Here is a 14,950-nt window from a genome sequence, read left to right as displayed (position 1 = left end):
GCATTATAGGGTCATAAAAACGACAGAATCTGTGTACGTTACGGGGAATTTATTACCTTTATTTCACACGTGACGACTCAAATTCTGCCTCTTGTAAATGAAACTACACCATATTCAGGCATAACTGCCACACTGCTGAGCGGTTGGGCCATTTCTCACAAACCCGGTTCCCCTGTCCCTGCCTATCCCTCCACCAGGGGGAACCCCGTCCACCTCCGAGCTCAACCATGCGGCAGACTCGTCGGTGCACTACAACATTCCGGAGCTGCAGAGCGGCCCAGGGCGCGGGTCCCACCCTCACGCGCAGGCGGCGGCCCCGCCCAACGGCCTGCACTGCCCGACCGGGCCCCGCCGTGAGCCGCCGCCGCCCACCGCACGGCCCGAGCTCTCCGCTGAGGAGGACTCTGACGAAGTGGAGGACGAGGATGAGGACGAGGACGAGCCTCCGGCGCCCAGATGGCAGGGGATTGAGTCCATCTTTGAAGCTTATCAGGAATATGCTGAGGGTGAGTTTTATGAGCTTAGCGTTACTGAGCTTAGCGTTACTGAGCTTAGCGTTACTGAGCTGAGCGTTACTGAGCTGAGCGTTACTGAGCTGAGCGTTGCTGAGCTGAGCGTTACTGAGCTGAGCGTTACTGAGCGGTTGGGATCATATCTTTAGAGTTTATTAGAACAGCTTTACTGAGCGGTTGGGATCATATCTTTAGAGTTTATTAGAACAGCTTTACTGAGCGGTTGGGATCATATCTTTAGAGTTTATTAGAACAGCTTTACTGAGCGGTTGGGATCATATCTTTAGAGTTTATTAGAACAGCTTTACTGAGCGGTTGGGATCATATCTTTAGAGTTTATTAGAACAGCTTTACTGAGCGGTTGGGATCATATCTTTAGAGTTTATTAGAACAGCTTTACTGAGCGGTTGGGATCATATCTTTAGAGTTTATTAGAACAGCTTTACTGAGCGGTTGGGATCATATCTTTAGAGTTTATTAGAACAGCTTTACTGAGCGGTTGGGATCATATCTTTAGAGTTTATTAGAACAGCTTTACTGAGCGGTTGGGATCATATCTTTAGAGTTTATTAGAACAGCTTTACTGAGCGGTTGGGATCATATCTTTAGAGTTTATTAGAACAGCTTTACTGAGCGGTTGGGATCATATCTTTAGAGTTTATTAGAACAGCTTTACTGAGCGGTTGGGATCATATCTTTGCGATCATTTGAGGCTTCATTCTTTTCTTTCATTTTTTGAAATTATATTTTTGCTTCTTGAAGGCAGGAGGTTCATATGGTGTTTTTTTCTGACAGCTGCTGTAGTTGAGATTCTGCACAGCAGATGGTGTGTTCATTATCTATGCAACAGTTCTATTTGACTGGCAAATCCTGTTGGATACATTAATACCTTGCAAATGCACTGAAATGCCTGTTTGTCATTTTGATGAAACTGATGCTACTGACGTACGGACTCAGTGACAAGTGATGGTCACTGTTCCTGATATTTTACTTAGCTTGCTTTTAACCTTAAGATCAAGAAAAATACGAAAATAAAACCCGATTTTTTAAAATTTCCGGAACAGTTCTGGACATTGGCTTTACTGCGGCAGACGTACAGCTTTGTCAGGAAAAATCCTTCTTGTTATGCAGGAACTCTTTATTCTACTGAAGATGGCTGCAGCCTGGACAGCTGCTTTGTTTTTGAAAACAAAACCGCATTACACTTTGTAGAGGATAGAGTGTACCTATCCTGTCTCATTAACGAGGCTCTCTTTAAGGACGGGTGTGTGTGTGTGTGTGTGTGTGTGTGTGATCCCTGGGGGATGCTAGACCTTGCTGTCTCTATAGTAATTGGGGGTGGGTGTGTATGTGTGTGGGTGTGGGTGGGTGCGTGGGTGTGTGGGTGTGTGTGTGAATGTTTGCCATTGTTGATGCTAATGAGAGTCTAGGTCATTCTCTCACTTTCTTCCTCTCTCTCCATCCCCCCCCCCTTCATGTCTCTTTCTTCCTGTCTCCTCTGTCTACTGGCCCTTTGTTCTTTTTCTTTCTTTCTCTCTCTCTCTCTCTCTCTCTCCCTCCCTCCCTCATCTCAGAGCAAAGTATAGAGCGGGAGGTACTGCACAGCCAGTGCCGGAAGCTGGAGGCCCAGCACTTCAACCTCACCCTGACTGCTGAACAGCTCTCGCGGTCCATGGGGGTAAGCGTCATTTTCCCATTCCCTACTCGCGGAAGCCCATCTCACCTTTCCCAGTCGTGACCGTCTGCCTAAATAAAGCTTCTTCCGCGCTCCCCGTTTAACCCGGGAATTAGACTGCCTTTCAGGCTTGGAGGGCCTTTCAGGCATCTGTCTAACATCTCTGTGACCTCCTGCAGGAGCTGGTGGGCCAGAAGCAGAAGCTGGCCGCCGAGAGGGAGAGGCTCCAGGCCGAGCTCGAGCACTTCCGGAAGTGCCTGACCCTACCGCAGATGCCCTGGTCCAGGGCTCACTTCAAGGGCTACCCCCCCAGGTGACATCCCCCGTCCCCACGCCGCCCAAGCCTCCCCGCCCCGCTCCCATCCCCCTCCCCCTCTGAAGCCCAAGACGTCAGCCTCCTCCAGCTTTGGGGGGGGGGGGGGCAGAGTCTCCCAGCTCCCACGTGTGGAGACGGGTGGAGAGATGGTGCACCATGGTCACAATGAAGAGGACTGGTGCTGAAAGGCCAAGCCCATAAACGAGCCATGAGTGTAGGACTGGAGCCACCCACCAAACCCAACCCCCACCCCCCCTCCGACATAGATCGTATCGGCACAGTTGGTACGCAACGAAGAGTACTCAGTCCAAAACACACGCACGCGCTCTGAGGCACAGAGCAGTTGTCCAAAGCTCACCACAGCGCCACTGAATTAACACACACGTCAAGCGGGCTTCAGGCAAGGCCTGCTTGAAGTCTTGAAGTTGAACTTTATGGTCACGATAGACTGTGACCCAAAATCTCCATTGCCATCCATAGACATGGTAAATGTCAGTCATAGTCGACATCAGTATGCGCCAGCCACCAAAATGCCATCCCACCTGGAGATCCGACCTGAAATGCACTTAAAACAAAGAACGTCCAGCGGAACTACCTGGAGGTACTGTGTAATATCAAGGAACTCCTTTCAAATTAGGGGAGGGGAGAAAAAAAAAAAAACTGCACATTTTTTGTGAAAAAAGGAAAATGTTTTATTCAAGATAGAAGATTGAGAATAAAGTTTTTAAAGAGGTGCTTCAGCCTTGTATTGTAAATATCAAAACAAAAGGAAAAAAGAATTTTGTATGTTTTTATTACAGTAATTGTTCTTTGGAAGACAAAAAACAAAAAAAACAAAAAAAAGCCTGCCATTTTTTTTTTTTAAATATGCTGAAGCTTTTTAGGGCGCTATGCTGAAGCCTTGTGTTTAGTGTTTGTATTGCTGCTGGCCAGGATAAAGGAAGATGGAAGAGCTCAGTACCCTCCGTGTATGTGTGCGTGAGATGAGAGCGTGTGTGTGTGTGTGTGTGTGTGTGTGTGTGTGTGTGTGTGTGTGTGTGTGTGTGTGTGTGTGTGTGTGTGCGCGCTACAGTAGCATCAGTCCCCAGGTCTACTGCCTCTCTAGAGTCCCATCATGCCCCCTAAGCAGATCCCCGGTGTTCCTGTCTGCACTCCACGCCACTCCCGACCTCCTGTCTGTCCGAGCCGTTTATTTTACGCTTTGGAGTCATTTCTGGCTTACGGTGGAGCAGCACGCGTCCTCTGTCCGATCGCGTCCTGGGTCTGAATGTCGCGTTTGTTCTTGAACATCGAAGCCATGAGCCAAAGAAGCTGGGGAAGAACATATAAGCATTTGGTTACTGTCAAGAAAGCATTTTTTGTTGTTACGTAGAGTTTATTACAAGGTTCTTTTTCATTAGTGAGTACTGTGCCAAAGGTACCCACAGAATCCCAAACTGAGAGGTCATGCCAAAGCTTGATATCTAGCGAAAAAGGATACTGCACTTCTCCAAGTTAAATTCTAAGTTCTTAACAGGCCGTGGAGTGTTAAATATTTATGAAAAGAGCGTGTTTTTCATTTATAAGAATGCCTTCTTTACTTGGAGAATCATTTTTTGCCAGTAATATTTTTCCTCCCTACAAACATGCAGATTATTAATCATGACAGTTACTTGAAAAATGTAGCTGTTGACTGGAAGAATTAAGTCATTACGGGATTCAAGACATTTTCGCTGGAGTAATAACCAATTTAAGAAATTTGTCCTATGTTCTGTTTTAGTCTTCTTGTTTCAAAGCCCTGGTATTTAACAAAAATGCCAATCTTCACTCCAGGGTTACCCATTGCCCACTGCCACAAACACGCAACCCACCCACATGCAGCAGCCCAATGACGCCAACCCCCTCCCCAGGGAGCGCGTGCGCTGTCTGCACTAGGCCAAAACAGCAGCATCTGTGTGTTCGTGAACTGGATTAGCCACGGCTTAGAACTAGCGCGCACGGCCGCGTATAGATTTTAGCATTACGCCAAGCCAGGCCGTGGTGTTCTGCTTGATAGAAGGCCATGCTTTTAACACCCCCCCCCCCCCCCCCCCCCCCCATCCCATCCCATCCCATCCCAGGTTCAAGCCATTAGCATGCTCAAAAAGCCTACAGGATGGGCAGGGTTTAGTAGGCGGTTCCATATTTACAGAACCCAAGGCTGGCCCTGAAGAGCACTGTTTGCGTGCGAAATTATGTGCGAGTACTACCACTGCCTGCCCAGGAGCAGGGGCTCGGCCCGGCTCCCCCGTGCCCCACTTACGTCCCACTCGCGCACGCCCATACATCAGCCCCGGAACTCAATGGAGGATGTCTAGATGCTGTGAAATCATGTTTTTAAGAAAAAAATGTACTTGTTTGAATTCAGTGTAATGTAATATATTCTTTGTTGAATGTAGTAATTAGGTATTTATGAATATATTGCTGTAATTTCAGACAAAAAATAAAACACTTCAAAAATTAGCTTTTGGTTTTAAGTGTATGTGAAATGTTTAACAATGTTTAAGAATGTTTTTCTGTTCATTTTACTCAGCACTTAACTAAACACTGAGGACAAATTGTGGTGGTATAATTCAGTGTTTCTTCAACTTTATTTTTTTAAATTATTTTATTGATACTCTAAGAAGTTTATTATACACAACTGAATAAGTGAAAAATATATGTAAGCTGTGCACTCACATGCAACAAAAAAAATGGCTAAAAATGTGATGTGTGTGTTCAGAGAAAGCAATCCAACTGCCTCCCTGGTTCAGGCTTTTAACCCTTTGGCTCAGCCCTGTTAATTGTCAGTTATAATGCAAAATCTATTCTCTCTTCATTTGGAATAATTCATCATGCAGTAGAAAATGTAACTGTGAAAACATATCCAACATTTTCTTATGAAACATCAGGATTTGTTACACTGAGCTCAATTTATTTACACTCAAAACTTCAACAAAATTCAGCATAAACACCCAGGCTTACTCCCAGTGTGACAGGACGCACAGAAGGCTGAACGCCAGTGCCCTGAGCACAGCCCACAGGTGTTACACATGGAAAAGATAATATACACATACATACAATTTTTACATATGTCATTGACTCAATGACTCCAGTCAGTTATTAATTAGTTCATAGGAGTTCTTGGCCATAAACCCAAGCATTCTGTACACGGTTGTTTTCTCTGCTCTTGTACAGCAAGTCATCAGGAGGGTAAGGCAGGAAAACACAAACATCCAGTGCATGAACCCATGACCAAGACAGACATGCTTCTTAAAGGACTTGCATTAGTTATTTGTTCACCCAGTTAATAGATTTTTTTTTTTTTAACCATCAAAGGCCAAAAGAGTCTTGGTAGTGCTACCCATCCAGTTCTTTTGTACAAGGTCATGAAAGATGTGAGCAAGTCTAAATGTCAGAGGTGACACACTGACAGTCCTCCTGAGAGCACGATATCCACTTGACCCACAGCACGCAGCAAGCTGAACCCTGGAGCTGGCAGTGTGTCTGCAAGCGTGGTCCGTACTGCATGCGAAGCAGCTCGAGGCTATGGACGACCACGACCCCTGACGCACCAAAGGTTAATAATCCTGCGACTTGCCCGGCTGGAGGTTGGCACGAAGCTTGTGCATGCTATTCAGGGAGTCCAGCAGAAAGTCACGCGTGGTGTTGATCTCCATCAGGGTGAGATTGTCCAGCTGGAGAGAGAGAGAGAGAGAGAGAGAGAGAGAGAGAGAGAGAGAGAGAGAGAGAGAGAGAGAGAGAGAGAGAGAGAGAGAGAGAGAGAGAGAGAGAGAGAGAGAGAGCGCGCGCGGAAGACATTACGCAACCATTTCAAGCCTTTGTAACATGCTCCCTTACACCCTGCATTTATGCCACAGTCATCTAAACTAATCAACCGTGAAACCGAGAGGGTCTTGGGGCTCTGTCTGTTTCGTGCGTACCCTGGCATGGGCCTCCTGCTGGCCGACGAATCTGTCGGCAGACAGGCGCAGCTTCGCAATACGGGTGTCCCAAATGTCTTTGACCAAAGTCCGGATTTCATCAGCTCTGGGGATGTCGTCTGCAGCGCTGCAAGGAAGGTTTCACAACAGTCTGCTTGTGAGGAACGTAAAAAGGCCCAGTCATTGGAAAAACTGGGAAATCTAAATCTAGAAATCTGCCACAATAGCATGAAATAAATGCATTTCCGTTTTTAATGTGCAACATGTCCCTTTACAGGAGTGCACGCTAAGCATTTTCCTTAGTTAACAGGGATAAATATAAATGGCAGAATATACTCACTGGTTCAATAGCAGTTTGGTCAGCTCCATGTAATGGCAACTGGGTACTGGAGAGAAGGCATCCTCTTTTCTTTCTTGCTCTCTGATCTCCTCCAGTTTATCTAGAAGCCACATAAAACTCATGAATTAGTTTTTTGCTGGGTTTTTTTTGTTTGTTTGTTTGTTTGTTTGGAATCACACTACAAGAGGCTCACTACTGTGAAGCATGGCGAACACAAGAGCCCTTCAGAGCATCCCAGCAGACCCCCAAAGTCTGAAGGGGCTCTTACCGGCGTCCATCCACTCCGGGGGAACTATTCTGCACTTCTGTCTTTGCTTCAGATTAAGAGCCAACCAGACAGGTACGTCGACTGGTAGACCGGGGTTGAAAGGACCCAAGTCACCCTACGGAAGAAAGAAATTTTAAAAAGAGTTTATATCCCTTTTCATTAGTTCAAACCAACTGGACTGCTGAAAATATCGGTACAGTTAACCTAGCTAGCTAACTAACTAACTACTATAGGTTAACTCACTACGAAGATACATGGATGTGGATGGATATGAATCTATACACGGATCTCTCATGAAAACATTAATTGTGGCTAGTAAAGTACTTCCACTCATTTACAGTTTACTGGAATGGTCGATCATTGGGTTATCTTGGGTCAACTACTAACCTAGGTTAGATAGTGCCTAGAAACAATGGATATAACTACATTCAATAAGTCAGCCATTACTCACCCCGATTAAATAAATCTTATCGAGACTGAAATTTGGGATGACTTTCACCGTTTCCTTCTCGGCGAGAAACTCGACCTCCGATGGATCCATTATTCATACATATATTTTTGCTTGCTACCGAAATGAACAACTCCTAGCTGAACTTACGGTAGAGTACTTCACGCTTTCCCGCGTTATTCGGATGACGTGTGTTGACACGTGGTTTCAGAAAACCTGACGTCATTACCTGCTTTGGCCACTAGGTGGCCTCCATGCAACACCGGGACAATTATGGTGTTGAAAATCTTTCATTTGTCCAGTCATGTTGATGATTTACCAGTTTTATCACGTAACATAGTCTTTTTGCAAATATTCTGCAAATATGTTATCAAATGTTTTCTATTTTCCGATGTCACTCGCATTGCGTTTATACAGCGAGTCGGTATGAGAAAATAATTACTCATCACATTTGAAACGCGAATGAATATCGAATGCGTAATGTGCAGCGATAAATTATTTACCAATATAATAAATACAAAGCTAAGTACAAATGTTTCAAAACATTTTATTATTAGTTTTACAAAATGTATTTTTATCAATCGCCATGTCAAGAGATCATTACAAGCAAATTTCAATGTTCTTAGCAGTCATAACCTAACTATACAAAATTAAAAGAACGCATTTTTTTTTTGACACAGTAACTGTACTTTAATCAACTAAAACATTTGGTTGAGCATTAAAAATGGGTTAATATATTAAGACCTAAATTTTTAATAAAGAAGTGTACATATATATAAAAAGTGTGTGAAATAAGAAACACCTTTTATTTTCATTACCTGTGAAGCATTATTTATTATCTCTGTATGGCTACAATAACTCAGAGAAAACAAACAGTAGAAGCAATTAAGTTAAAACCACCAATATCATCCTTTACTATTTTCAGCTGTATTGTGAATGGATCCTAAAATGTGTCCTCCAAGCAAATACCCTTATAAATTCAGCAAGAAAGTCTTCACACGATAAATAACCATCTAATAACAAACCAGTTGAACTGTTTAAATCATACCATTAAACGCCAGTCATGTCAATAAACAGGGAACATGTACTACAATGCCATTTCCATTCTTTTCTCAGTGTAAAATTCCACTGGAATATTGATTTTAAGATTTCACTCTGAACAGAAACTAACATTCCCAGTCTATTTTGCAAGGTAATGTCCTCATTAGACAAAAACCAAAGCTTGTGAAATCTGTGTTGAACCTGAATGTTCCGAAACCAATAATGAAATTAACAGTAGGGTGAAATGCGTGTTGAAATCATAACAACAATAATTATTAAGACATATCAACAGTTTGTTGATAAGTTCCTTCCAATAAAACTGAAACATAATAAGGTTCTTTATCAAATGGATGCATACAAATTGGTGCCTGACCACAGGTTAAAAAATGAGAAGTTCACACCATAACGGTCCACCATCTCAAGTCTGTATTAACTTGTGTTGTACCAACGTCCTGCTCACCCTTTAGAAGTAATTTAACCTTCGCGTTTTTTTCCCCCCACCACTGAGTGTAATCTTTTCTATGGGACTGAACACAGTAGCAATAAGTAACCCATTTTGGCATCGATGGCTTGGTCAGGTAGAGACCCCTTGGATGAGTTCAGCATAAATGCAAGACAGATTTGTTGATTTCTGGATTTGTCCAGTCGTTCCTGAGGTCGTCCAGGTGGTTGTCAAAGTCTATGAGGTTTTCATAGGATCTGCTCTCCAGCAGAGCCGACGCGATCTTCTGAGCTTCCAGCCAGTCCTCAAATAAGTCCCTGCAATGCAGTTTTAGATTGATCACCATTGACATTCATGGAATTTGGCAAACACTCTTATCCAGAGCAACTCGTATTTCTCATTAGGGCAGTTTTCTCCCTGGGGGTCAAACCCATGACCGTGGGGTAGCTGGCAAGTGAGCTATAGTCGTTAATCTTCCTGTATTTCATTTTTACCCATCCAGCTTTCCATATTTAGTTTTCCCAGTGTCTCGTCCAAGCAGAGACAAATGTTGGTGCCAACAGTAAAGCAGCAATGAGTTTTTAAAAACAGTCAGTTTTTCAATCCAAAAAATAATTCACAAGATCCTACAAGAGAATGACTTAAAGAACAGCAATATAAAATATTAGACTTTACAAACCTGCCTGTGTCTTTAATCCTACACAATAAACCTGCATTCTGTCCCCTATGTAACCATGTACTTTCATATTTTTTCCACCAAGTAGTACTTTTAGCACATGTTCAGGGCAGCAGGTCTTGCTCTTTTGAGACATTTTGAGACATTTTTAAATTATGCCTAAAAAACAAATCAAATCAAAACAAATAGTAAGTCAATTTGTGTTTGTTTTTTAATCAACTTCAGGCAAAACTTTACCTGATGTGTTTCGTATATGATCACTGCACGCACTGAGTTATGGTAAGACGCTATATTTATTTTAGTTCTTATAAGATATCTATCGTTAAGGTCTGTTCTCCCAATCAGACTCGGGAGGGCCGTAGCACTACACAGTCTAGAGTTTTCCCTGATCCATCCCTCCTGAGTCAGCTTGGCAAACAACGGGCCAAGCCAGAACTGGAGTCTAAGGACCCGGCTACAAGGTCACTGTACAAATGAAAGCCATCTAGAGAATGAATCAAAATGAAATCCTAAATTTAAGTACACAAAACAAAAAAATATCATATCAATTTTTTTTTTTCCATTTGGACCAGTAAGCCCATTCAGTGTTGTCAAATGGAATGACAAAATTATCCAGTTCTCATCAGACATTTGGTATATGGTTATATATAACTTACGCAATCTGCAATACATATTTTATTGAATGCATAACATAACCTCTCATTTGTTTGAAACCTCAATAACTTGTTTTTAAAACTCCCTTTTTTAAACCCCACTGGAAATGAAAGGTACTCACATGCTTGGGTCTCTGCACTTCCACTTATTATCAAGGTGGTCATAGATGGAAATGGTGGGTGTGAAGCATCCCATCGTAAACCTGCTGTTGTCCAACTGAAGTACACAAAGCAATTTAATCCATCACCTGCATTTTAGTGATATTTACATTAGGCTTATGAAACTTCCAGCAACTTACTATTATCATTGCTGCTTCACTAAAGTTTTCCAAAATCCTAGCAGCTACCTTTTCAGCAACCTGATTTGGTCTGTGAAAGGTTTAGACACAAATATTATCACAGCATGACAAAAGCGCAAGTGTCACAGGTAACCACAAAAAACAAGAAGAGGGCAACGTTACCTTGATTCCTTCGTACGCTCATTGGCTTGATAGTACCCAGCTATAACATACTTGTTTTCTTTACACCATGTATCAATCTGGGAAGAAAGTGGCAAAAAATACTGACTTTGACTCTTTAACAGTTAAGTATAATGATCACGCAAGCGTGATGTTATGTTGTCAATGTAAAAGTGGGCCAAAGTGGGTCACACAATTTAAACATACTTAAAAGTATTCAACAAGCAGAACATCTCTCGAAACATGAAAAAGATGCAAATATAAGATAGTGGTTAAGGTACTTGACTTGTAATCAGCAGGTTGTTGGTTCAAGCCCCACCACTGCCACTGTTGGGCCCCTGAGCAAGGCCCTTAACCCTCAAGTTGCACTCAGAAAATACCCCTATCCAGCCTTACCAGTGTGAGCGCCACCTCCAGCATCGGGGCCAGCGCCAGAGTACCGTGGAACAGGGGCACACAGTCCACGCAGAGCGGCGGAGCGGCGGGGCCGTCTCTCCTCTTATCCTTCTGCCGCTCGGCCACAAGCAGCCCATTGACGGCGCAGTGGGGATACTTCGCGGCGTGCAGTAACATCTTGCAATACGCCTGCGTCGTCAGTTTAAACGGCATGCTTACGAGAGAGCAAGGCCAACGCGATCAGCATACAAGTGTGCAATATGTGGCTGCTGTTAAATATAGTTCAGCAAAACGTCTCGGCAGGATGGCTAGCAGGCTAGGCTAGGTCAGGTCAGGTTAGCTATCTTTGCAATTTCATGCCCACTTTCCAAACACAGTGTATTCGATCGACAAAGTACCACTTTTGGATTTTTTTGTTTGTTTGTTTGTTTCAGTGTCTTCTTCTCCAGATCAGACCAACTGCATAGGCTACTAGTAGCATTAAAACGCTTTTCGAGCTGGTGGTTAAAGTACCTTCTTCCTAATCATATGCTCCGTGCGTGTTCTTGGAGGTTGCTGCCCTGTGCGCCGGTAACGTAAAGCTGTAGACGTTTGCGACGTGTGCAATGACCGCCATTTCGGCTCCATGGGTTTGGTGGACGTTGACCTTTTGCGTTCATCTGCGAGCCAAAAGATATTTTGATTAGGTGGAGGTAGGACATGCTCGTTCCGAAAGTCTAAAACGAAGAAGAAATAACCACTAATATTAATTAAATGATCACTAACCCTTTCGTTTAATCACGCCAATAAAAGTGGTCTTTCGACCGCTTCAGCTTTCTTATGCCAAAAACGTCCAGTTTGGGACGTCACAGAATGCAGTCTTTATTTACAGAAAGCAAATACAGTTCGTTATCTTGTTTATTTATTTACACTTTATTTGTATGATTATTTTATTAAAATTGCTGAGCCACAATGGACGTCCGTGTGAGCAGATTTCAAGGTCCGGAATTGTCGTAAAATACTGTGGAAATAAAATGTATTCAGCTAATGCATTTACACTATTCAATATTTATTTAATACTTTTATATATGTCATATATGTCTATGATATATTTTAACGTATGTGATTATATGGCTAATAACTAGAATGCACTTGTTTTTAAAACCTTTATTTTATTATTTACCCATAATGCCCACGCATATCGTTTTTCCGGTGCAGATTTTATTTCCTACATCCTTTGCGATCGGAGCTCGAGGGCGTAGAGGTAGGTATCTGTGAGAATTTTGCATTAGCGGTTTACTTTGGTCGTGCACAGTTAGTCATATTTAAATGTAATGTTATTAAAACATATTATTACGGCCATTGTATTTCCTGTTTAATTAGCTATGCCTAAGTTAAACGGTTGCAAAGGTTGGTTGTGACATTGAGAGGATGACGGCGGGTCGCCGCGTTGGTTCTTCCGTTCAACAAAGCGAGCTAGCTGTTTAGCTTGTATGGTAGCGGGTAAATGTACTGAATTAATGAAGGACGCTTTCAGTATACAGCGAGTTTGAGTAGCTGTGCGGTCCAGGCTAAGGCAGGTTGTCGGCAGGGGTACGGTATAAAAGGGGTTTGCTTGTTTCTTGAGCTCAATTCAGATGTGACCTTGTTACGGGTTCCTCTGGCCAATATCCTTTCTACCGACTGCCGTTTGGCTTTGTATGCTAACGCTAGGTTAGCACAGCCGTAGCTGTTTAGCGCTTTTGTGGAGGACGTGTAGGTTAGGTGTAGAACTTGTCTTAAAACCGATTAATTTGCGGTTGCATTAGATGTTTTACAACAGAAACGCATACTAAAAGTTTTTTTTAATTACGTTTTCATGCTGCAATAATTTGGGGCCAGTCGAATTGTGTTGGCTCAATGTGCACTGACATGTAAAATGTTTGTGCACTGACATGTAAAGTGCAGGAGAAAAGTGACATTGCTCTTTCGAAGAGACTAGTTGCGTGAGCTTTTTAATCGTGTTTCTTTACAGGATGTTGGCGAACAGAGCGTTTAGTCTTGTTGGAAAACGAGCATTGGCAACGTCATTGTGCGTGCGGGGTGCGCATGGTAAGTTTTAATACAAACAGCCAACATGTACAATATAATATCACAAGAATAATTCATAAGGTCGTAGTTGCTATGTGGCATCAAAATCTAAATTGATCTTCAGGAAAGCATGATAAAATGAAGCTATGATTATTGATTTTGCCTTGGTATTTGGATATAATGGTATTTGGATAAACGTTCCTCAGAAAATTGCTCTTACCTTCCCTTTTAAATAGTTCCCCTGTCAAAAAACATTAGGCTTGCTCATGTTTCTCCTGTAGCTGCTTACTTCCAAACGTATCCTGCGTGTATGACCATGTAATCAACAAGCATTAAGCCGTACTTACATACTAAGATTTCTTCATGCTCTAACACAGAACTGGGATAAATCTTACATCTTAGTTCACACTGGCTAATGCAAAGAATATCAGTCAGTTGAGAGATCAACAATATAATATTGATGTTGACGGTCAGTTGTACTAGGCTGTTCCTTCGTTATCTGTTAAATAAGTTAACGTTCTGTTTAATATGTTAATATTTAAATTGCTCATCAAGCCACATGCAGATAAACACAGAGGACTGAATACAGTGTTTAGAAGCAACAGCACTGAAGTGAATAAGATCATAAACAGGTCATGCATAACAGCACACACCCTAATTAATGGATTTAACAATGAGGGGAAAATGTAGTTTCATCACCGGAGGGAAATGAAGAAAATATACAAGCACTTTGATTAGAGCCATCAATGAACACGCACAATTTAAAGCGTCTGTGGGGAATGATGGTGTTTTATTTCACAGACATTTTATTCTGTCTCTCAGGCGTTGCCAAGGTTGAGGACTACTCACTCCCAGCCTATTTTGACCGACGGGAGATTCCACTTCCTGAGGTCAAATATGTCACGGACCTGAGTGCAGCACAGAAGTCCCTTAAAGAGAAGGAGAAGGGCTCCTGGACTGCATTGTCCAATGAAGAGAAAGTTGCACGTATGTATCACTGGAAGGCGTTTTATAAGATGGCCACTGTTGTACACAAATTAAACACAGACCTTGTATACTTTCACTTCAAATGTTATCTTTTTGTTATAGTGTACCGCATCAGCTTCAAGGACAGCTTTGCTGAAATGAACAAAGGTACAGGGGAGTGGAAGTCTGTGTTTGGTGGATTACTGTTCTTTATTGGCATCACGGGCCTTGTTGTGCTGTGGCAGAGGAAATACGGTATGTGTTCTTCTCATGCATGGATTTACTGCCTATCCCCAATCTAATGCTAAACAGCACTACTGTTTAGTTCTAAAATTGCAGGCATAATTCTTTCACTGTTTTCATCTTGCAGTTTATGGAGATGTTCCTCACACCTTTGACCCTGAATATAAGCAACAAGAGCTTCAGAGAATGCTGGACATGAGAATCAACCCTGTAGAGGGGTTTTCAGCCAAATGGGACTATGAGAACAAAACCTGGAAGAAGTAAATTCACATTTATGTTAGTCACTGGACCACATAACACAACTCCTCTAATCGCAAAAGCGCATAATTGGTAAAATGTGTTTTTGACTTGTCCTTGATACCTCAGTGAATACGTTTTGGAAGACCACTTCCTCTTAAGGTTATTGTGTATCATAAAGAAAATAAAGGCCTGAAATCTGCCAGTATTGTCTGCTTTTACACTGTTAAGGGCTCACTTAGCAATTAGTGTTATTTATTTGGTTTACATTTTTAATTTGACCAATCTG

The 14,950-nt window shown here is 42.5% G+C and overlaps 4 protein-coding genes across 14 annotated transcripts in view; 2 read left to right on the top strand and 2 right to left on the bottom strand.

Moving 5' to 3' along the window:
• The window catches only part of gse1 (Gse1 coiled-coil protein), a 162,415-nt gene extending 157,837 nt beyond the window's left edge, over nt 1-4,578 (top strand). For all 10 annotated transcript variants that reach the window (XM_035525146.1, XM_035525144.1, XM_035525145.1 and 7 more), the window contains 3 exons: nt 198-506; nt 2,087-2,190; nt 2,367-4,578. In XM_035525146.1, coding sequence (XP_035381039.1) covers nt 198-506; nt 2,087-2,190; nt 2,367-2,504 — 551 coding nt within the window. In that variant the 3' untranslated portion in view covers nt 2,505-4,578. The remainder of the gene's footprint in view (nt 1-197; nt 507-2,086; nt 2,191-2,366) is intronic.
• Nucleotides 4,579-5,414: 836 nt separating this feature from the next.
• gins2 (GINS complex subunit 2) lies at nt 5,415-7,668 on the bottom strand. The gene is made up of 5 exons (XM_026999514.2): nt 7,504-7,668; nt 7,053-7,167; nt 6,785-6,884; nt 6,445-6,571; nt 5,415-6,198 (listed from the first exon to the last, which is right to left on the bottom strand). Exons 1-5 carry the CDS (start codon nt 7,591-7,593, stop codon nt 6,082-6,084), a joined length of 549 nt encoding a protein of 182 aa, XP_026855315.2. The 5' UTR covers nt 7,594-7,668; the 3' UTR covers nt 5,415-6,081.
• Nucleotides 7,669-8,031: 363 nt separating this feature from the next.
• On the bottom strand, nt 8,032-11,852 carry emc8 (ER membrane protein complex subunit 8). Of its 2 annotated transcripts, XM_026999513.2 has the most exons (6): nt 11,680-11,852; nt 11,167-11,380; nt 10,774-10,850; nt 10,612-10,681; nt 10,435-10,529; nt 8,032-9,300 (listed from the first exon to the last, which is right to left on the bottom strand). In XM_026999513.2, exons 2-6 carry the CDS (start codon nt 11,377-11,379, stop codon nt 9,141-9,143), a joined length of 615 nt encoding a protein of 204 aa, XP_026855314.1. In that variant the 5' UTR covers nt 11,380; nt 11,680-11,852; the 3' UTR covers nt 8,032-9,140. The 2 variants fall into 2 exon arrangements, with proteins under 2 accessions (XP_026855314.1, XP_026855313.1); XM_026999512.2 differs by having other exon boundaries at nt 11,167-11,852.
• Nucleotides 11,853-12,363: 511 nt separating this feature from the next.
• Nucleotides 12,364-14,863, top strand: LOC113570845. The gene is made up of 5 exons (XM_026999515.2): nt 12,364-12,409; nt 13,160-13,236; nt 14,038-14,202; nt 14,305-14,436; nt 14,552-14,863. Exons 2-5 carry the CDS (start codon nt 13,161-13,163, stop codon nt 14,686-14,688), a joined length of 510 nt encoding a protein of 169 aa, XP_026855316.1. The 5' UTR covers nt 12,364-12,409; nt 13,160; the 3' UTR covers nt 14,689-14,863.
• Nucleotides 14,864-14,950: the final 87 nt, after the last annotated feature.

The sequence above is a fragment of the Electrophorus electricus genome, chromosome 4 (genome assembly GCF_013358815.1).
Source record: "Electrophorus electricus isolate fEleEle1 chromosome 4, fEleEle1.pri, whole genome shotgun sequence".
Classification (NCBI taxonomy): Eukaryota; Metazoa; Chordata; class Actinopteri; order Gymnotiformes; family Gymnotidae; genus Electrophorus; species Electrophorus electricus.
The sequence above is the reverse complement of the archived record's forward strand: the minus strand, read 5'-3'. Positions and strand labels throughout refer to the sequence as shown.

What these genes read in the sequence shown, in the direction of transcription:
- gins2 (XM_026999514.2), bottom strand. Translation starts at nt 7,593, where the DNA reads ATGGATCCATCGGAGGTCGAGTTTCTCGCCGAGAAGGAAACGGTGAAA. An exon ending in ACCAAACTGCTATTGAACCA is followed by an intron (nt 6,572 to 6,784) that starts GTGAGTATATTC and finishes CCTTCCTTGCAG; the next exon opens with CGCTGCAGACGACATCCCCA. An exon ending in AGCAGGAGGCCCATGCCAGG is followed by an intron (nt 6,199 to 6,444) that starts GTACGCACGAAA and finishes CTCTCTCTCCAG; the next exon opens with CTGGACAATCTCACCCTGAT.
- emc8 (XM_026999512.2), bottom strand. Translation starts at nt 11,379, where the DNA reads ATGCCGTTTAAACTGACGACGCAGGCGTATTGCAAGATGTTACTGCAC. An exon ending in TGGAGGTGGCGCTCACACTG is followed by an intron (nt 10,851 to 11,166) that starts GTAAGGCTGGAT and finishes CTTTCTTCCCAG; the next exon opens with ATTGATACATGGTGTAAAGA. An exon ending in GAGCGTACGAAGGAATCAAG is followed by an intron (nt 10,682 to 10,773) that starts GTAACGTTGCCC and finishes AACCTTTCACAG; the next exon opens with ACCAAATCAGGTTGCTGAAA.
- LOC113570845 (XM_026999515.2), top strand. Translation starts at nt 13,161, where the DNA reads ATGTTGGCGAACAGAGCGTTTAGTCTTGTTGGAAAACGAGCATTGGCA. An exon ending in CAATGAAGAGAAAGTTGCAC is followed by an intron (nt 14,203 to 14,304) that starts GTATGTATCACT and finishes TTTTTGTTATAG; the next exon opens with TGTACCGCATCAGCTTCAAG. An exon ending in GCTGTGGCAGAGGAAATACG is followed by an intron (nt 14,437 to 14,551) that starts GTATGTGTTCTT and finishes TTCATCTTGCAG; the next exon opens with TTTATGGAGATGTTCCTCAC.